Genomic DNA, 22,309 nt, shown 5'->3' on the forward strand with positions numbered 1-22,309 from the left:
AGGCTTAAATATCCAAAAAGACCTAGGAACCTGCATCCAAAAGTTATAATCCCAAATGTCCTTCTCAACAGGTACCTAATCCTGCAAGCACTTAAAATATGTGAGGGCCTACAGCCAATTTTGAACTATCGTTTCCATGAGTATTTCAGTGTTTCTGGGTCCAGGTGGCCTGGACACATTGCAACTTCACATTAGGTGGAAGGCTTGTTGTTCACCTGCTTTCCCCCAACTGCCACAGAAAGGAAATTCAGGTGCATGGGTCAGACAGGATGCTCTCAACAGGTGCCTGGTTGGAGGAGACAAACCCCATTCTGGTTCATAGTCTGTCCAACAGATAGTGGAATCAGAATTTAAGGCAGCCATATAAAATTCTGTGTTCCTCAATGGTCATCCCAGAGCTTCTATAGCATTGAGCAGCTGTGTGCCCAGCTGGCACTTAAACCATCAGGATCTATGAATTATTCAGTCCATCACCCATTTCTGCAGGTCTGATCTGCTGTGTCTTTTGATGCCAAATTTAGCAGATCAGCCTGGGATATTTTCTGGGAATCCTCAGTAACTTCTTTGAATCTAGAAAAAATCCAGAATTCTTTCCTTATCATGTTGACTAATTGCTTATTTGCTGCTTGTCCTCTCTGATTTCTACCTCACAAGTAGATTCCCAGCATTGTGCACACAGTCTAGATGATGCAGTGCTTAGCACTGCAGGACTTTGTCTCTTATGATCCTAGTTTCATGCCATATCAAATTAATAGTCTTAATACAGCACAATTCTTCTAAGATAACTTCTTAAACTAATGATATTGTTGATATTTCTCTCATTCTTTACTGCAACCACAAGTGATGGTTAAATAATAAAATCCAATCTAATACTCATATCCATTCAAAAAAGGAGGAAAAAATACATCATCTATTCTTGCTGATTGAATATGCTAATAAAAATGTGCCACTAAGAGACTGTTCTTTTATTGAATGGAAATATGTTCAAATTGAATTTGAGTTGTATTTTTAAAGTAAAGCTTAAGCTGTAAGCTACTGAATGATGAATCTCCTTTTAAATGATTATCTGACTGATTGTTCAATCTTTCTTCAACCAGTCTTTCTTCCCTGCTTCCTGCTTTATCTGTTTGTGTGAAGTACAGGTGATTGGGTTAGACTTTCTGTTTCAATTATTCTGCCCTTTAATCTCAAATCGTGGGCAGTCTTCTATTTTGCTTCTCACTACCTTGGTCCTACCAGATGCATTAAGACCAGCCAGCAAATCATTGAGTAGGTCTGCTGATAAGGCTCTGGAAAGGCTCTGCAAAGTTTAGCAAAAGTCAGTGTATATCAAAAAAGGAGGAAAAACAAAGAGAAAAAAGCACAAAATTTACCTCCAATCTTTTTTTTTTCTATAATAAAAATATGATCAACCAGAAGGGAAGTAGGCCATGGTTTTCCTAAAATCTGTTTAATGGGATGAAACTAGGTAAATGAATGTGTTCCCGATGTTCCACTTGAATTTTCTAAAATAAGATCTATTGTACTGAAAAAGTTCCCATAAGCTAGATGGTAATGCTTAGCTGCTTGATGCACTATAATGAATAATTCTGTACGTCAGGGAACAATCCTATGTAACTGGAGAGATGGAGAATAGTGACAGAGCAAAGTCAAGCAAAATTTGGGTTTAATACATACTTCTTGGTAGTATTTCTTTCTGGAAGCTCTACTGAAGGATGTGCTTAGACTCTGCCTCTGCTTTGTATCATTTTTCAAGGAAATTGAAAAACCTTTCATTTTATCATGTGATAATTATAGCATGTGATTTTTCTTTTAACAAAACAAGGTTTGTTAGATTGATTCACACACATTACAATAATTAAGTTTATGTCAGATGGATTGTGAAAATTTATTCTGGATCAAAATGTAGCTTAGAAGGTTTCACAGTGAAGAGATTTTTGTATGTAAAGTCTGTGTGATTGCACACAGAGATACTTGCGAAAGAATTTTCCTTCATGGTAGATGAGCATTGTTTTGGAGAAAATTTTTTTCCTTCCTGTAGAGTATTTCACAGGGGTTGTTCATTCACAGTTGTATTCTGTCTTTGTATTTTATGATTACTTTAATTATTGGTGTGAAGCTTAAAAATGAAAATCGTGAAAAGTTTCAGAGCCTCTTCACTAAATTTGCCATGCTCCTCAGTCAGTGAGCCACCTTCTTCCCAAATGTTGATATATTACTGTACTGAAATAGCTTCTTTCAGACAATTAATTAAGTACAGTTCAGAGTTGTAATATGGGTGGATTTGAACTACCTTTCTGCCAGGACTGGGTATAGAAGTGTCCCTGTGCACTGAAAGCCAGAACTCTGAGAACAGAGAATTTGTCTTTCATTGTTTTTAACTATTTAATATTTGAAATATACTGAAGATATTGCCGGTAGCCCATAAGAGTAACAGTTGTCATTTCTGGCTCCTAAAAATAATTTTAGAGAGTTGTAGATTCAGATAGTATGACAAACTCGCAGTATTTTAAAGATCCAACTTCTGAAGATACCTAATAAGATTAGAATTCCTTCTTCTTCAGCTTGATTTGCTAAGTGATCAAAGTATATGCAATATTGTTGCCATCTGTTACCCCTTTTAAACATTTTTGAAGATGATGACCAATTTCTGTCCATGCTGCCAGAGGAACAAAGACCTCAGAAAAGGGATTTTCTGATTTTATGAAAACACGTGATCTAGTAGTGAAGAGGGAGCCATGGTAGTGCCCCTACTGAGGAGAAGATTGTAACATAAGATCCTACCACATTCTTCAACATTAGGAAACCTACAGAAGGGAAAAGGATGTGCAACAAGTGGTTATTTCTGAAGCTCTTGAAAGAACTTATTTGTTATGGTTGCAGAGGGAAACAGAAAAATTTGAACACTGAAGCTGAAAACCTTAAAAAATCATTGTGGTATAAAATCTAGATTATTATTAACAGTCCCTACTTAGAGAGCTGTTAGGAATATAATTAATAAATGATTTTCAGAGTAAGTTGGTGTAACATATATGACTTTCATTGTACAAACTGAAATCATAGAACAAATTAGTAATGGAAATGTTGTTTTCTATCATTTTTCTGTTTATAATTTCTGAAAACTTAATATATGAAATATGTATGATCTTCTTCCCATAAGGTTTTAAGCAGATGCTGTAAATTTGAGGTGATCCTTGACCAAGATGAATTGCACTGAAATGCATTGACTTTCCAATTTCAGTGTGAGAATCACACTAATTACCCATTTTTATCTACTAAAGCATACGTTACTGTATTTAATAAAGAACACAGTTCCAATATGTCTCTTTGAAAATACATTCCTCAAAGTGCTTACTAAAATACAATGAAAAAAAGTACATCTTGAACTGAAAATTGAATTTTCAGCTTAGTGATTTTAACATGCGTTGAATTGAATTCCACTTATTTCATGAATTCATGGCACAAGATCATGCAACTGTTAATAGTTTTCATAATTGATGCCCATCTGGCATTCAGGAGGTTAAATCAAATCAGTACATACTAATGTATAAGGCAGAATCCCAAATTTCATATCTTTGTTCTAACTCCCAGCTGGCAACCTTATTTGCTAATCCTAGTGGAAACTTCAGTTTGAAATACAAAACTACTTTTGAACTTGCATATCCTTCCCCACAGATGTTTGGGGCATTGATGATGTGTTTCTTTCATGATTCCTTTTAAATCAGGGGAGTGAAGTACTGTGTGAAGAGTGAAGTTAAGGATTCATTGCCTGGCAATGCCATGAATCTTTAAATGTCTTTTTCAAGGCCATGTTTTGTGTAACAAAATAAAGCTGGAGTGACCAAAAATACTTAGTTTTCCATTTTTTGCATAGTAAAACTTCATTGGAGAGAGCTCATTTCTTTATCAGGTTAAGAATTCTTTAGTGTATAGAATGGTAGTATTTGTAATTGCAGTATTCAAGTCTAATTTGATTGTATGAAATATGAACAAGCAGTTTGCAAGCATATTTAGTTTTGTTTCTTGAAACTGTTAAGTGCAGTTACAAAATGAAATTCTCGTCTTAACTGCAGAGTATGAGAATTTCAGTATTTTTTTTCAAACCAGCTTACCATACTTTTGTTTCTAGTAGTAACTTGTGCAACCTTTCATCTTATGAGTCAATCCTATAATTAGTATCCTTCTTTGCCAGAGGCATACTGAATGTTTGTTTTAGGTACAGAATGTCTGTAAGAAATTTAACTTAATCATTACTTTTTAATGTAAGAGCTGGTTAGCTCAATTACACTAGATTAAAGTGAACTTGAAATTCCTGAGTTACAGAGAAAGGGTAATAGTTGACCTGTACTGGATAAGTACTACCTCCTATGTTTTTTTTTTCTTATGTGTACTTACTAATGTGGCTAGCCCTTTAGTCCAGTCTCACAGTGGCTAAAAGTAATTATCTGTTCATTGTAGAGACTGGGTTCGTAAGGTTCTTATTTAACTTGGCCTTTAGGTTGATCAAAATTATTGCAATATTGCATGCGTTGCAGATAATCTGAAAAACATTTTCGGTTAGATTTTACTTTGTTGTGTTTGAGGATAATCTGAAAAAGTAAATAGTATTTACAGCTTTGCAGTAAATTTTTGTTCAGTATTTTTTGACATTTTCTAATTTCAGAAACGTGATTAGTTAAAATATATTAATGACATGCTTTTAAACTATATCTGAGCTTAAAATATCAGTTTCAATTTATGTTATACAATGACACAGCTTATTCTGGAAACAGTTGCATTAATGCCACATCAACAGCACTGAGTTTGGGTGCCTACCATATAAATAGGTGCTGGTTGCTATGAGTTTTGAGCACAGAATGTCCAAACTGTCATTGTAATGAGAGCGTAAATTACTGCTAACCAAAGCATGGTAGCATTTTTTAATTATTATTCTGCTTTGTGCTGATGGATACTATTGGTTATGTTACTTGGCTAAATCTGTTGTTTAAAAAAAAAGGTAGAAAACAGAAGATCCATCTATGCTGAAACTTTCAGTATTGCTAGCTCTGTATTCAGAAAATCATTGAGAAGGTAAAAAGCATTGAACTATCACTCCAGAGGAATTCAGTGACCTGGAGGACTAGCATGTATAAGAAATAGGATAAAATTCAATACTCTTAAAACAAATCATGTACCAATGGCCTTAGTAATAACAAAAATGATCAGTTATAAACAAACACCTCATGATCTGGAAACAGCCTAATCGAAGAAAGACTTAATGTTCCAAGTGGTTACTTGTGCTCCAGCTTGATTCCAGCTGTTGTTCTCTACTTTGCTCCCCTTTATTTTTTCTAGAGATGGGCAGAGTATTCACACATTCTGTCTCTCACTCGTTCACTTGTGTTAAAGCAGTGCCCTGCCAACCTCCTCTTTTACAAAAATCAGGGTGATCCCATACGTTATTTTGGGCTGCGGTGACATGTCTGAAGTATAGACTGTGACTGTTTTTTAAACAGTCTTTCTTACAACTCCCTTAAATATAAGGTTACATCCACCAACTTTGATAATGTTTCATTTAAGTCCAGTAGATGGAATTCATGCACCCTAATTTAAGCATATAAAAGTTAATGCTTAGCACTGAATTTGTCAGAGCAAACTCCCATTTATAACCAGTGGAGAGAATTAGGCACTTCAGGAGTTTAGGCAAGCCAGATAAGGTAAGCTTGGGTAGTTTACCTAATCCTAAGTAGTTTTTCAGGCTATTTCAGACAAATCACTTCACTGGAGATTCTTATTTCTGGCTGTGTATTATAAAGGGAACCTAAAGTAGTCACCTTAGCTCTGACTTCATGTCTAACCTTTAGACTTCTAAAGTTAGAATATATTTTATCTAGTTACCAATATCAGGTTAGATGAAAACTGCAAATTTGATACTGAACGACTATACTCCTCTTTCTAATACCTGATTTTCATCATATTGGTTTTTTAATTTATTTTTAAGGAATAAAATTGGAATTTATATTACAGATTATTTTCATTTTTCACTCATTCTAAGTAAACTTAATAAAAATTTAAATAAAAAATAAATCTAATGAAAATACTTTTCTGATTTTTTGATGAAATGTTTCTTACAAACCAAAGTCCCCATTCTATGAAAATTAAACTTTCCAGAGGTAACGTGTGCCAGAATTAAGACTTGCTACCATAATTAGGTTCCTTTGTATATATTCACTCTGATATAGGTTCTATTTACAGTATTGCATATGCTATTTCCCACTGGGTCTTTGTTCATTTAAAACACAGGATAGGCAAAACCCATAATTCCATATGTGGACTTATTTACTGTACACTATTTTATATACCATGCAGAATTTGAGTTACTAATTACTTTTCTGTGGCTCTTCCTCTGTAAAGCAGTTGTGATGAATTTCTCAGTTGTTGCTGAATTTATTTTCACTGGAGCACAGTGATGTAAAATGATACAATATACATTATACAGTTAATGAACAGAAACACAGGGAGATAAAAGTTAAAATATTCAAAGCTATGCACAACTCTTGAGTCCTTACTTGACAAACAGGGTAGGATTCCTTGACTGTGTATATTTCTGATGCCTATGTCTGTAAACTATCACACTTTCTATTCAGTCGAGAGAAATGATCAAGTGAAGTGTTTAACATAGATCAGATGAATTGCACCCTGAAAGAGCCTATTTCTTTTCCACTGTGTAAAGAAGGCTCAGGTGACTTACTCAGATGCAGATGTTTGTTTCAGCCAGATGAATCTCACCAATAGAGCTTCACTTTTCAAAGAAAATATCCTTTCAGAGAGTTTTCTGCATTCTGTGAATAATTTCTATTAATTTCTGTTAGAAGGGGAGACTTGTTATGTCTCAGATTAGGTAAAATAACAAAGTAAGGATCTTGTACACAGCAGCTTTTTTTCTATATGGCTTTACTTTATCCCCAAAGCTTTGAGTGGTAAATTAAAAACTGTATTTTATTTTATAAACTATTATTGTTTCTGACTTCAAAGCTACAGCTTTTTCATCTGTTCTATAGGTTTCATATGTATGTTTGCTGTTACACAGTATGTAACTTTCTTTGCAATAAATAATACTGCAGATATCAAAGTAAATTTCATTAGAATAAGCTAGTGATAAACGTCCAGCCTTAAAATTTGTTATCGGTATATGTTATAAAGCTATGAAAACTTAAACTGAATCCCATGTATTTCATATTGCATACAAAAAGTTGTCTTTAAAAGTGCTGAGGTTGCAAAATCGAACATTAAAAAGTTAGAAAATAACAGTGGGGTTGCTTATGCACCTTCAACCTTAATTCCAACTCATAATTCAGCCCAGTTGTGTGTAAGTACTATGAAACAGTCTTTAATTATATAAACACATATATTTTCCACAGTACAAGTATATTTTTCCCTCAAAGTGTGGAAATGGCTAGAAGTTATTTATTTACTTATTTATCATTCAGAAGTATTTGCCTCATCTGGAGATCTTAACCTAAATTAATGATGTTTTAACATAATTCTAAATAGGAAAAAAGATAGTGGTGGGCAAACCTCAGTATGGTTTTAACTTTCATTTAATTTTGTTATATTCCACAAATATATTTCACGTGGCTGTTGGCTACCTGTTGTTACTTACTCTGTTGAAGCTTTACAACTGGGTAACTTCAATTGGAAAAGTGAAATAAACTTTCATCCAGATCTGCTTATAGCCTAATGGATAAAACATTCTCCATCAAAGTGGCAGAGAAGGCAATTGAACCTTGGTCTCCTGCTTCATGACTAATGGCTCTTAAGAACTAGGCTTTTACAGAAGGCAGAAATCCTATCATTACCTTCTCTTTCAAGAGTTACATTTAAAAAGAATTATAAGCCATGCTCATGACTTTTTCCCTTAATTTAATTTTAAAATAAGATCATAGATTTTGTTTTCAGTGGAGTTTTAAGGGCTTTGAATGGGGAGAAGATGGAGTCTTTAAGATGAAAGCCTCTCTGCCACTCTGAATCACTTACAGGTTTAGAAGCCTCCTCCAGGTTTCTTTTTGCTCTGCACATCTATAGACTGGGCATGGTAATATTAGGCACCATGTTACTCAGTGTGAGCTGTTTCAAATTCTGTTCTGAGATGTAGCTTTTTGTTTGCATGGTATAGGAAGTATGTGGTCTAATCCAGGGCTCTATTTTCCCCCACAAAGACCTTGGATTTAAAAATTACAAATTTCAGGGCTTAGATTTTAGGTACTCAAGACCTGTACCAAAGGATCAAGTCCTTTGTCTTTGAAATGCATTCCAGAATATGGGGACATCAATTTTATATGCATAGATTTTCAGATTACATGAAAACTTATCTGAAAGTCATGGGGCTTGTGTATTCTGTTTCTCATATGTTCTCCTAATTTGGAAATAATCTTTTTAAAACTTCATGTGATAAATCATTATGGTGTCTAACAACAAAAAGAAATTTCCACATTTATTTCAGTACTCACTTTTTATTAGTCATATCTTAGAAGCAGAGTCTTTGCATGGGGTTTCCAACAACTGGAAGAATTTATTATAGCATTTGTTTTTCACATTCAGTAACAAAAAAAGTTGATGCATTACTGAAGTTTAATAACTGGAGGTATCTAATTATCAGGATTGTGATTTCATCTGCCTTATCAAGTTATTCTTTGTTTTAATTATAGCCAAGGAAACAAAAAGGGAAGGGTATCAAAACTTGTACTGAATTTTCTTGTCGCTGATGGAACTCCCAGCACTCTGGACTAGATGGTTTATTTGATCAATTCAGAAACTTCATTTGAAGCAAAATAAGCAAATTATCCTGCAAATAATTTGACCTTCAAATAGAGCAGGTCTTCTAATGCATCTCTCACATTTGTATATTTTTTTGTTTAAAGATATTATTCCTCTTGTCTGAAACTCTTTAAATGGAAAGCTATAAAAATTTCACAACTGAAAATCTCACAATATAAGTGATACTGATGACAAAACAGGTATCCAGTCAGCAGACAGAAGTGAGGTAGCTGAGTATTTTTATCTTCAATGTTTACAAAACCATGTTTAAAGCAAGGAAAAAAAAAAGATAGCTCTTGAAAATGTACTATATAGACCATTAACAATGTTTAGCAAACTTAATATTAATAAAGTTAGGATACAGGTCTTCAATCATCATGCAAGCCTTTGCTGTGCTCCCTGACTTTTACCACAGCTGAGCCAGGACAAAGATGAAAATAATTGTGTTAGAAAAAGGAGTATTAGGAATTACTTCTCATTTAATAAGAGGGAAACAAAAACTCTTTTATGACTGATTTGCAGTTCACTTCTTGCTTTACTGGGGCTTATACAAATATATAGAGTACCATATTCCTTTCAGTGACTGTGGGTGTACATGCCACTTGTACTTGAACAGCATACTCTCTGTCAGCAATGCCTAGCTGGACACTCTAAGGGCCCTAAGATATCCTAGACATCTCATGGAGCTGGCAGATTTGACACAGGAGTTAAAAAAAAAACTTTCATCCTTCTAGAACCAGTTGCTGGAGGCCAAGCAGGATACATTAGGGCATCTCAAACAAACTAGGTGCCTATGGCTGAGAAAATGAATGCCATCTTTTGATTAACCAGCAAAGGGCCCTTATGTTCAATCTATAGTTTTGTTAGGACTTTGATGACCTTCTTAATCACTAATCCAAACTTAATGATGCCTTTTTTATTAGGGTCTGTTAGTGTGTATTATATTGATAGCATGGACATTTTCAAAGATACTTGTAAGTATAGAAGTTAATTTTTAAGGACATGGTAAATTTATCACAATAACCCATCTAACAGTCTGCTATTTGCAGCATCAGTACATTCTGAAGAAAATTTTTGAAGAAAAAAACTTTTTGTTTTCTCTCAGGACAGTTGTGTTACTTGAAACTGGCTCTTTTACTAAGGTGGCTGCTGATCTAAGTGCATATTAGTGCTAATGCTAGCATACCATAGGAGATACTATAACCCGTGGGTGTTATAGATTCAGTGAAAAGTGAACTTATTAGAGAATCCAGATGTTAACCTACCATAAAATACAAAAATGGAAAAAGAAAATTTTGTGTCAAATGTCAAAATTCCTGCTATCTCAGCTTCAAACAGATTTTTTTTTAAAGTTCAGTATTCTACCTATTCTAGATGCATTAAAGATTTTAAGTACTTTACCAAAAGCAGCAAAAAAACAGTTTTCCAGCATCAGGGCTGGAGAAAGAAGTTTTTCAAACTGAGAGTTGTTAAACATTATAGCTGTATATGAGGGAAGATAAAGATAAGCGTATGTATTAGCATTGTGAGTATAGTTGGATTGAACAGGAAAATATCCTAATATGTTATTATAATATATTCCTGCTCCCAAAACATCTCTGGAAAAGCATTGGTGAAGAGTGCACATTAGAGGTGAAATAAAAAAATAGCTTTTCTACTCTACCTGTCAATCTCATATGTTCTGACACAAACACAGTGTTGATACTGATTTCAGGCATGAGAACACTTCTGAAAAGTGAGAAAGAAATTGCATTCTCTGCAAAATTGTCAGCTGTCAGAGATGCAAAATGAGCTGCTAGAAGTAAAAGCCAGAAAAGAAATTGCTGGCAACAACACAGTCATATTAGCATTAATATATTCTTTGTGTCACCAGATTGTGCTGGGTATTTTCAGTTTATGGAGGAGAGACATACCATCTTCTTGCATTAATAACATTCAGTTTGGAGGGGAAAAAAAGCAAGTAGTTCAGCAGTGATAGAGATTTTTATCTCTAACTCCTACACTTCAATTACCACTTTACCCTCTATCACTTCCTCTTTTTTTTTCCTTGCCCTCAGATTTTTTTCAGGTTATTTGAGGGTACAAGTGATTTGAGGATTTATTGTCATGTACTAGTATTTTTAAATAGCAAGATATTTCTCTGAGTTCAAAGTTTTATATATGGAACAATTATATTTTTGTGCCCATATGTCAGTTTAGATGGCATGACAGGACCAACAATTAAAATCTCTCAATTATTCAAATGAAAAGAACATCTTGTGGAGGTTGATTATGCCTTACAGACATAGCTGTGTATATCCAGTACAGTGTAGTTCATACATATTTTAAATTCACATACACAGTGTAATTGTTCAACCATTTTAAACATAAAAGGCTGTCAGCATTTGGAGTTCTGTAAAAATATGCAGTGCAAGAGAAATGGGCTTGGAAATGAATAAATCAAATTCCAGAACTTTCAATTTATAAGCACATTTTTAAGGATTTCCAAACAAAGGATAAATACTTGAATAGTCTTATTTTCTCCCCTAGGGGTTCTTAGTACATTTATTAAAAAATTACAAAACCAACAATATAAAACAAAAAAACTTGTTGGGCACTGACTTGAAAACTGAATGCTTTAAAGTCAGCAGTTTGGAGTGCATTTGAAAAATGTGGTTTGACACGATGAACTTTTGGATATAGGCCATGCACGCAAATGGCTGTCCTTTTACAGATGTTGGGAGACTGTCTCTCTCCAGTGTTTACCACAGTTTCTAACAGTAATGTTTAATAAAGTTTCTTACCTCTTACTTGAAGGATCAGGAGAAGGGAGGCAATCTTCTTCTGTGTGAAGGCTCAGAAATATATTCAGGGCAACTTATTTTCTGTTGATGTTAACCCTCAGGAGTATAAATAACGCATGGTTTTTATAAATATATGTATATATGTACATACATAATACACATAATACATGTATTATACATAGATGTCACAATTACATGTAATATGTTTCTTTGCTTGTTGGGAAGCAGAGTGGAGGACTAGGTAGAGGTATTACCTTTTCGCTTTTAAATTAACAAACATCTTTTAAACTTTTTTCAAAATGAAGGAGTTTCAAGATAAGTCACATTGCCTTGCATTTGCCAGGGATCAGGAGCACACATACAGATAGCTACTGCAGTTCAGTTGACAGGCAATAACTTGTTAAATTATTGTGGCCTGAGGATATGTCTGTGCCCTTAATTCTTGTCAAACTAAGATTGATAGCACTGACTTGAACCAATAAGAAAGCATAAAGGTAATGGGCAAGCACCTTTTTATAATAGGCAAATGCTCCTTTCTCTTCTCTTGAACAGCAATACCCATATCCAGCAATTAAACCACAACATTTTGATTTACTTTTGGATTCTATTTTCAGTCCTGATTTTAACAGATGGCTTTGTCCAATATTACCATGTTATCACTATCTAAGTGTAGTTTTCATTAACTTTATTTTATTGAACTAAACCCCTATGGGTTAACATTGAATTGATGTGATAACTGTAGTTTTTAAAGAAAGCCTAGACATAGATTTCTGCATTTTATCCTTCTCAACTTTGATAATTATTTATTGTATCCGTGGAAGGAACATAAAATGTTGCGAGTTCTGTTTTCAGATGGTTAATCTACCACTGAAAACTTTCTTTTAGTCACACTGATTCCAGTAGTGACTGTAACTAATCATGGTTCTAAGAAAAAATTCTGAGAAAATAAACATGAAGTAAATGATAAGGAAGTCTTTTTACATTTTGTCCAATCTCTGGTTGTTTGGTATAACTGGCTGAAGATTCAACTATTCTGTTTATTGGCAGACCTTATAGTGATACAGCTGGAATTCATATGTTCTGTCTGACCATAGTTAGCTGGTATTTATTGCTATTTAACCACCTTGGATTAACAAAAACTTTACTTGCTTTTAAGAACCACACCTTTGCATAAACTGAGATTAGAATGTACTATTGGTTAGTCAAGGACTGAATGTATATTTAGGCTTACATCTCAAAATTATGCAAGAGGCAGTCTGATATTTTGGGTAATTCTTCAGCACTAGCACAGTTCCAGAATATGTTGGAACTAAGACTTAGAAAATGAAATCTATTTTTTAAATAAAACACATTTTTTGTATTATTTTTGAAATGCATAGTATGCAGACACTTTCAAGAATCATAAAACAGCGTGCACCTCCTCTCTCCTTTCTTAACGTATCACTTCCAATTTACAAAGCATTTAATTATATATTTAAATTTAGTCATGTGCCTGAACCCCATAGATGTAAGGGCAAGTTTAAAGTTTAACACATCCTTGCTTTATGAAATGGGACATTAAGTCTGTGAGTCTGAAAAGGAAGAGAGTTTATGAAAATGCATATATATCTGAATAACATTGAAAGCAGAGTTCTGTAATGCCCAACGGGCCACTTTTACAATAGCAATCCACTTCTGAAATGTTGGTCTCTGCAGGGAAGATCACTATCATTATAATTAGAGCTACAGTACAATGGACTGCTCATAGTAACTATTCTAAAAAGTTCTTTGAAGATGAAGATGAGTGGTAGACATTCTCAGGAATAGAAGATTGCTTTCTCCAGTAAAAAAAAAAAAAAAAAAAAAATCAACCAAATAAATAAATCTTAAATAGCTAAATGGCAAAAATACATTTCAATTTTCCCTAGAATATTTAAAAGGAAATTGCTGTATTTCTGGAGGGTTTGAATGTTGCTAATGAGCACAAAAAGAAATAAATGTCATTTGTAGTTTCCCAGAATGAAATGTAAATTGTAATTTTATTTGTAAATAGATACATTTGGGAGCAAATGAAGAGATGCAAATAAAATAGCCCTATCTTTGGTGATCTTGTTCTGTTTTTGCTTTCAAAATTAACAATAATTTTTTTCTACTAATTATGAAGACTTAAGTTCTAAAAATTCATTAGTGCTTTTAGGTAGGTACACTGACACGGGTAGGTATATTGACATGAAAAATATTTGAAGACATTCTGATCAGTTAATATCATTGGTGTTTTTTATTGACTTGTTTATAAATACTTGTCCATGCTATCCTTAACCTTCTAAAGACTAGATCAGGCAAGTGACCAAAACTGAAAATATGATATCAAAATAGAGTCCCTGATTCTCATGCCAAAGCTAGCAAATGTTGCTGTATAGATAGCTTTTTTATAGTTTTACTGCTTCTCACAGAATTATATCCTAGAACTTTACAGATCAGGCAGAAACTGCTGCAGTCTGTTAAAACTGTAAACCTAAAACTATTGCTACAAGAATCCTGGAAGCTGAGTGAAAAGTTTTCTCTGGGGAAGATTGTAATGCTCCTGCCAAGAGTAGCTTTCAAGTGATGCAGAAAAGTTTACAGTACTGTTTTTTTTTTTTTTTTTAATAACATTGAAGATCTGGAAAACATCAGAGTACTTAGCTCTATGAGTAATAGGTATTACAGAAGAACATAAAGAGAATGAACATAAAAGAATATAGAAGAACATAAAGAGTAATAATTCTCTAAAGTAACAAGGAAAAGTATCTCTAACCGTGAACTGGAAATGTGAAGAGCATTTATATTGTTACCTGAAACACAAATAATAGATACATCATCTGCCATAATAATGAAAATGCTAAAATTTCAGTATGAGGACAGAGTTTCAAAATGCAGTTCCAGTTCATGTAGGAGACTTCAGCTTCTTTATTGACTTGAGTTTTGAGATATGCTATTTTTTAATAACCTAGTCCCATTTGGCAAGTTACAATGACATAAAAAAATCTGCTGTAAATTTGTGGTCTACAGCTTTGATCTTACAGTAGAACATAGTAGTACAAAACAAAGGTAAATAGAAATATTAGAGCAGCAGATGCTAATTGCAACATCAAATCAAGAAATTAGCAGTTAACATTCTTACTTCTGAATACTAACAATGATCTGACCTCTCCACATTTTTGTATTCCCCCACTTATCAGCAACAGTAACTGTAACTATAACCCACAGAAAGTGTTTGTTTTTTTTTTAATTTTGGTTTCTTTATTTCTTAGAAGTTAGTATTTTCTTTGGTGCAAGTGATCTGGAAACTTAGAATTGAACATAATGAACTTGATTTTCAAAAGTAATACCTAGTTGTTTGGCATGCAATCTACTCATTATAACAAAGCAATACAGTATTTTAAATTCTTTGGTGCCCAAATACACTTTTGATATATGCAGAGGAAATACCATATTTATTTGAGAAAAATATTCCTGAGTAATATGATTCCATTGATTGCACTAACAAAATTATCCTGTTCTCTCTTGCTATTATTATATTGCAGATTTAGGATAACAAACTATTATATGTAGAATTTGATTTGTGATTTTCATATACTCTGGCAGACATTTATCTCCCAATTAAATGTTATGGCAGCATGGATCATTTCTTAGGAAATTATAGTCTTTAGGTTTTAACCAAAGATTTTCTGGGGGAAATAGGCACATTTAACTTATTTTCATAAGTTAATAAAATGCGGTTTTGTGGTTTTGCTGCCATAGAAATACTCAAATTTTTGTTCTTTTTCCTCATAAAACATTGTCGAATTAATGTGGCCTTCAATGTAGATTGAAATAATTGACCTATCAGGACTAAGAAATTATGGAAAAAGAATTTAATTTAAAAAGACTATTCATAATTTAAGATAGCTTCAATAGGTGGTTAGATTTTTGATACTATTTGTATATTTTACACTTGTATTAAAAACTATAACTGCATAAAAAAGTTACCCAGTGGAAGTCCTAGGTTTCATCTGAGAAATGCCCATGGTGTCATGACATATGCAACGAAGCAAAATGGTACCTTTGACAGCATCTGAACAACTGTGGGCTTCTTGGTTCTTAGAAAGCTGCTTTATTAAGGGAAGTTCATGTAATTGTGACTCCCTCTAGTGGATAACTTTCTCAGCTATACAGTGGGATATGTTCTCAATGTTAAAATCATCAGTTAAAAATTGAGAGGTCTTTGTTTTCATGGTGAAGATCTGATTCTGTTCTCATGGACAGTCAGAATGTCCTTGTGTGCATCTTCACTCATTATGTATTCATTTAGTAATCCATTTTTTTAAAAAGACCTTTTTTATCAGTTGCTGATAAAATATCTATCTCTCTCTATATACAACTAATGTTTATACATTAGCAAATGGAACATCCTTTATTTTTTTCCTATGCTAAGAACCTCTTCTAATTATATTTTCTAGATTTCCATTTACATGAATATATATTGCTAAAATTTTTACACTATACCTTAATTATTGTTTAATTTTATTTCAGGTTCCACCAAAGTAAACCTTGTGAAGATCCCATCAACAGCTTCCAGTCCTCGAGACACTGCTCTAGCAGCTGTTATATGCAGTGCACTTGCCACAGTGCTCTTAGCTCTTCTTATTCTTTGTGTTATTTATTGTAAGAGGCAGTTTATGGAGAAGAAACCAAGCTGTAAGTTTCCAACTGTTACTGTCTCTTTGTAATATTTATATTCCAGTATCAGTTTGGCAGATCTTTTTGTAGATAAATAAGTAAATAAAAGGGAGGATCAATACATCTAAAGCATTCAGGGGAGTTTAGCGTTGAGATGAACAAGCTAGCACAAGCCTAAGACTATAAATCCATACATGTACGGCAGCTCAGTGTGGATGTTCCAGCTTCTGCTGAGAAACTGCTGTGCAGATGTCCAGAAATAGTCCAGTTGCATCAATTCTGCACCATACTCTCTTAGAAGCTGCATAGATAATATTTGGACCATTTGGGATCTAAGTTGGAATGGCATCACAGAATTGCAGTGCAGACATGGGCATACCAACTTGGAAGATCTCTGCATCACATTCCATTGTGAAATATAGATTTTCTCAATGAGATAATGAATGTGGTCAGTGGAGATAGGTTCATCATTAATGGAGTCAACTCCAATTGGAGTTGTAAAGTAAAAAAAAAAAAAGCTCATCAATGTAATTCACAGATTGTTTAAAATAAACATTTTCAGGCCTTTAATTTAAATTAGAAAAGAGAAAACTGAAAAGCACTTTAGTTCCCATTCATCATTTAAAAAATCTTTTATTAAAATATTTTGATAATATTTAACAAATCCTGGATGTCAAACAGGAATAATATCAACAAGGAGAAATTGATGTTATCACTGCTTCCAGCACGAGCAAAAATACAAAGATTCATAGAGGTATTGTAAGAATTGTTCCTAGCCTAGGAGATGCTTTATGATGTAAGTTTTAAGAAATTTAGTAAGTTCAGTCTTCAATTAGTGAAATTTAGTAGCTAATTTGCTTTGGCCTACAATTATATAGATTAAATGAAGTCTGCTGTTAGTGTAAAGCTCTTTAAGATAACATAAACAAAAACCCAGGGGCTGAAAGCTGAATGCAGAAAGTTTCAAACTGGAATCACTGAGAAGCATTAAGCACTGAGAAAATATAACAACGAATAAGGTGTACTCTCAAATCATCATCAAGGTAAGAGAGATGAACCAGTTGTTCTAGGGTTTGCTGCAAAATTTGTGGTTTGTTTTATGTCAAACCACATCATCATAGTGGATCTTTCTGCTTGAAAAAGTTATGGAAATACTGTACACGATGACATTTATGTGTTCTGTGAATATAGGAGACTCTGAACAAGAAAAAAGATGTCATTTACTAATATATATTTTCATTCATTTTGTCCAAAGGGTCTCTGAGATCACAAGATATTCACTACAATGGTTCTGAATTGTCATGTTTTGACAGACCACGGCTAAATGAGTATGACCACAGAACATGTTGCCAGTGCCAGAGAGGCACATCGCAGACATGTGGTATGTTACATCTGCTTCAATGTGACTTCATAGAACAGGAGTAATCCAAGCAACAAGAGCTCAAAAGGAATATTTAGCTAACACTCACGTTGTGACATTTAGCTTTAACTACAAAGCTAACATTGTCAAATTAGCCTTTGTCCTGTTAATTGGGAGTGGTTGTAAATATCATAAGAAAAAGGCTTTCTCAGTAAACACACAGAATTTCTAAGTAGCTATTTGGCTATGATTTTTCTCCTGTTTTCACTCAATTGACCCTTCACGTAAGTAAAAGTCTCTTTAGATGTGTATTTTATCTCTTTCTGATAAAAATAGTGCTAGATCTGCCTTTGAGACTTAAATTGATATGAATGATCTACCAGACAGAATCTAAAAATGGGATACTAACTCTAAAGCACATTGAAAACCAGAAGAATTCACGTATCAGAACAGATGCATTTATGACATTGACTGATATATAATTTAACATAAGAACACAGGCTTAAATATCATTCTGCTGCATCAGCCATCAGAATGTGGTATTTCCCCTCCTATGTACCTAAATGAAAAGTAGATTAGAAAGTAGATATTCAAATTATCATGACTGGCATCTGTATTATTCTTGGGGTAAACGCTTGGCTTTTATAAGTAACTCTATTTTAAAGTAATAAATGAAAGAACTTTTTTTTTTTGCAATAAGAAATATCTTTTCTCAATCCGTATATTATAATGCAACTGGCAAAATAATACTCAAGTTTGAAAGAGTACAGAAACTATGTTTATGTACAGCTTTTAGTACATTTTACATTATTAAATCAAGTTTTATTCTTTAGGACCAGTTCACTTGATTCCATCATTGTGCTGTGATGAGACCTGTAGCATGGAACACAGCAGTCACAGTTGTGCTTTCCACTCACAGACTACACTTCATGAAAGGTAACTTAGTTTTATAAATGTCTATTAAACATTAGCTATATCAAATTAATATTTATACAGGATACAGTAAGTGTTTGGAGCTGAACAAAGGATTTTGAAGAATGGCAGTCATATCCTCCTGTTTATGGTGAAAAATCTTGCATTTAATGAGGAAAAAAATATGTATAGTTCCAGTATTATTTAATAAGTGCTGAGGTATTAAATTGATTTCTCTGAAGAGATGACACATATCTCTTACAAGTAGATATTCTTCCTCTTATTCCATGCTACTTTAGAGGTTTTGGTGACCCCCTCTTCTGGCACAGGTTAACAAGATGCTGTATAATCCCATGAATCTGGGGGGGATTATGGTACAGTTTATAAGTATCATGAAGCTTTTCTTTTTTTAGAAACTCTTTATGACTGTGAGACTTGAAGTATATATAGTATTTTTGAAATTTCTATCAGATTGTAACAATTAGTTGCTCCTAATCAACTGAATGTAAATATAGTAGTAGTTATTTATACATCAGTTCCATGAGTTAAATATATAAAATTTATGGTCTCATTCAGAGTTTCCTGGTTACAGATTTTAACACAGGATGTATTTATTTCTTTTAACTAGAATTGTTTTCCATATAAGGTTTAAATTGTTCTCTAGCTGTTTTGTTCTTGTGGCCAAATATTACTAAAAATATAGACACAGCTTCTTAATAGGTATTGTTTGTGCAAGGTGGCTTAGTGACCTAAGTATAAGATGCAAAATATCTAAATTTTCTGTAACAACTTGTTTAAATGCCAGCAAAGTTGAGTCATCCCTTTACACCACCAAGACTGACAAATTGAGAGTTGTGTAATTTGTGAGGGGTCTTTTGGTAAAGGCTTTAAAAATAAACGTCATATCCATGTTATGTGGACATCAAAGATCTCATAGTTCCTTCCGGTAGAAATGGAGTTTGCTCCAATTTCCTTTGTCAGAATAATGTATTTCCTTCCATTGTGGTGCAATGTCCTGACTGTTGGCCTCATCTATAAAAATACTTTGTGTATATATCTAAGCTAATGAAGCATCATGTTTTGGAAATGAGTAAGGCTACTTAAATACTGTTATAAGTACTATTAATGTGGGATGAGTTTTGATCACACAAATTATTATGGTATATCAGACTTAATACATGGCCTTTACAGTTTTATAAATCCAACAGACAGTTTTTGGAAATAAAACATGCTAGTATAACATTTTTTATGTTGTTAATACTTATTTCAGTATATTGCATTAAAAAACTTTGCTGAAGTTTCAATAGAGACAGGTATGTGTAGTGCACTCAGAAACGTCAGTATCACCATGAACCTTAAATACGCTTGAGTTAGACTATTGAGTTTCTACTTCCGCTTTCTTCCATTTTGCATAAAATAAAAATAACCTTTCTAAGAATTACAAATCCTTGAAATTCTTTAATATTATGACCTTACCACATGAAAGAGAATTGGAGAAAAACTTTTCTTTTCATCTTTTGAAGGCTAAACAGAAAGAACTGAAAAATCTAAACTGAATGGGCGTTCAATATACAGAACCATCCAAAATGATGCAGATAGAAGGAATGTCAAGCAGTCATGTAGTCTATTCCCTTCTCCCAGTCTGGATCCACTTTACTTCTTTTATTCTTGTTAGATATTTGTCTAGCCTGTTTTTACAAAAGCTGGTGTTGGAGATTCCACAGTCTTCCCAAACATCTTTCTTGCTGCAATTTAAGCCTGTTACATCTTGTCCTAACCCCCACCCCCGATATATGCACTGGAAAACAAATAAATTGCTTCTCCTTTGCAGTAGTCTTTTTGTATTTGAGCACTACTGTAGTATTTTTCTATGCCATTTTTCTGTTCTTTAGACTAAACTATGCCAGCTGTAGTTCATGTTTGCAAAAGCCCTGAATTCACCATGAGAAGGTCTCTAGTAATCCTCTATACCTTTCATAGTGTTCTCCAGAGCTCTCTTTGTTTCCCGACTGAGGGACAAACTGTCTTTCCTTTCAAAAGAATTTTTTGTACATGGTACTTCTAGAGTATTGGTTTAATATGCTCTGGTTTTATCAACTTGAAATACCTGTCATTACTAATGACAGTAATTACAATATTAATAACATTTTCTAGAATGCTTTTGAAACCATGTGTCTTTTATTTTTTTACAGGGCTTCTGATTCTCTTGGAGAAATGATTCCTACCTTCCTTGGTTCTCTTTCACACTCTACCTGTGGAGACATTTCAGATGCTTGGCCTCTCATGCAAAACTCAGCTTGTTGTGACAGCATCTCTTTCTGTGAATCATATTCAGAACTGCCTGGAGGAGCTCCAAATTCCTGCAGTCCTGAGACTGAAAATGCAGCCACTGTTGAGTCAGATAATGACCAGGAACTAAGTGATGTACTTATTTCAGCTAAGTCTCATGATGGAAACATTGCAAAGTCCTTTGAAATCTCCAAACACAGAACATATATAGAGTTTTCATCACTTCAGAATTCAGTGGCTGCTGAAAAGCAGCCAAAGACAAAGCACAATGGAACAGCAAATGACTGCACAGACTAGTAAAGAGGTAAGAAACATAACTACAGACAAGGATTGAGAATGTAGAAGTCCTCTAGGAACACAGAGCTAGGTAAAATAGGATTACAGAAAATTGTAGGATTATATTCCTCCACAGGTTGCACCTAGCTATTGCTAAAGTAAATTACATCCTTACAAGAGGTCCAACATTTTCACATTTTAATATCGTTGACTGAATGTAAAAGATGTAATTACTCAAACTGTAATGTTGAGGTAACGTGAACCAGAACACAGGGGTAAGCCTGTACACCAATTAGTTTTTATTAGCTTTTTTTCATTAAATTTCATTGCAAACAATCAGTAGAATAGCCTTATACCTAAACTGTTATGTGAGGCTAGTCTGTGTTTATGAGGGAATAAATGAGGACTTGACTTTGTTCATCTTAAAGAAAAAATAAAAGACATGTAAGGGATCATCTAAAAATATGCACAAAGCCTTCTCTGTGAGGTTACTACAGAAGAAACAGACACAGAAGAGATAATTAAATGCCTTTTAATGCCATTCATATTCCCTTGTCATCAAATATCCCTTGTCATTCTATGAGTTTGCCCATAAAACATAAACGTAATTTAATCTAAAAAAAGCTCCATGTTCTAAGAGTAAACTCAGGTCTCAGGTCAGAATGACAAGGAATAAACAACTGTCTCCACCATAGCAACATAAACATCATAAAAAGTCACTCTGCTACTGCATGGTCATTACATCTTTTTGAGCATTAGTTGTGGTCTGTATTTTTAAGTAGCTTTTTCTACTGTTGGAAGTAACTTGGAGCAACAAGGATCCCCAAGTATGGCATGTGCACTCGTATTATTACTCAATAGTTATGTAGACTTTGGCTGTAAAGGTGAAATAATCTCCTATGCACGTACACAGAAACAGGAACAGAAGCAGTTACCATTAGTATTAATAATCCACCAAATTTAATTAAGAAAATTATTCTATCTGTAATTATGAAAATTTCAGGTCACCTGTGGAAATAAAACAGCCTTCCTTTGATCGTCTTCCATTCAGTTTTAATGCCGCTTATTGTTCTTAAATAAGAAGTAGAAAGTAATTAGTATCCAACAAAAATATGAATAAGCTCAAAACATGTAAGTGCAATAGTTTAATTCTTTGTAAATCAAGCCTTAACTCTTTTGGTGACCTTTTCAAGAGCAGAAAAGGAAAGTAAAC

At 33.6% G+C, this 22,309-nt stretch overlaps 1 protein-coding gene across 2 annotated transcripts in view; it reads left to right on the forward strand.

Annotated features, from left to right (window-relative positions):
* The window catches only part of TNFRSF19 (TNF receptor superfamily member 19), a 63,051-nt gene that overhangs the window by 37,005 nt on the left and 3,737 nt on the right, over positions 1-22,309 (forward strand). For both annotated transcript variants that reach the window (XM_013962155.2, XM_067289653.1), the window contains 4 exons: positions 16,113-16,277; positions 17,515-17,640; positions 18,453-18,555; positions 20,724-21,124. In XM_013962155.2, coding sequence (XP_013817609.1) covers positions 16,113-16,277; positions 17,515-17,640; positions 18,453-18,555; positions 20,724-21,117 — 788 coding nt within the window. In that variant the 3' untranslated portion in view covers positions 21,118-21,124. The remainder of the gene's footprint in view (positions 1-16,112; positions 16,278-17,514; positions 17,641-18,452; positions 18,556-20,723; positions 21,125-22,309) is intronic.

Source organism: Apteryx mantelli, chromosome 1, assembly GCF_036417845.1.
Source record: "Apteryx mantelli isolate bAptMan1 chromosome 1, bAptMan1.hap1, whole genome shotgun sequence".
NCBI classification, from domain to species: domain Eukaryota; kingdom Metazoa; phylum Chordata; class Aves; order Apterygiformes; family Apterygidae; genus Apteryx; species Apteryx mantelli.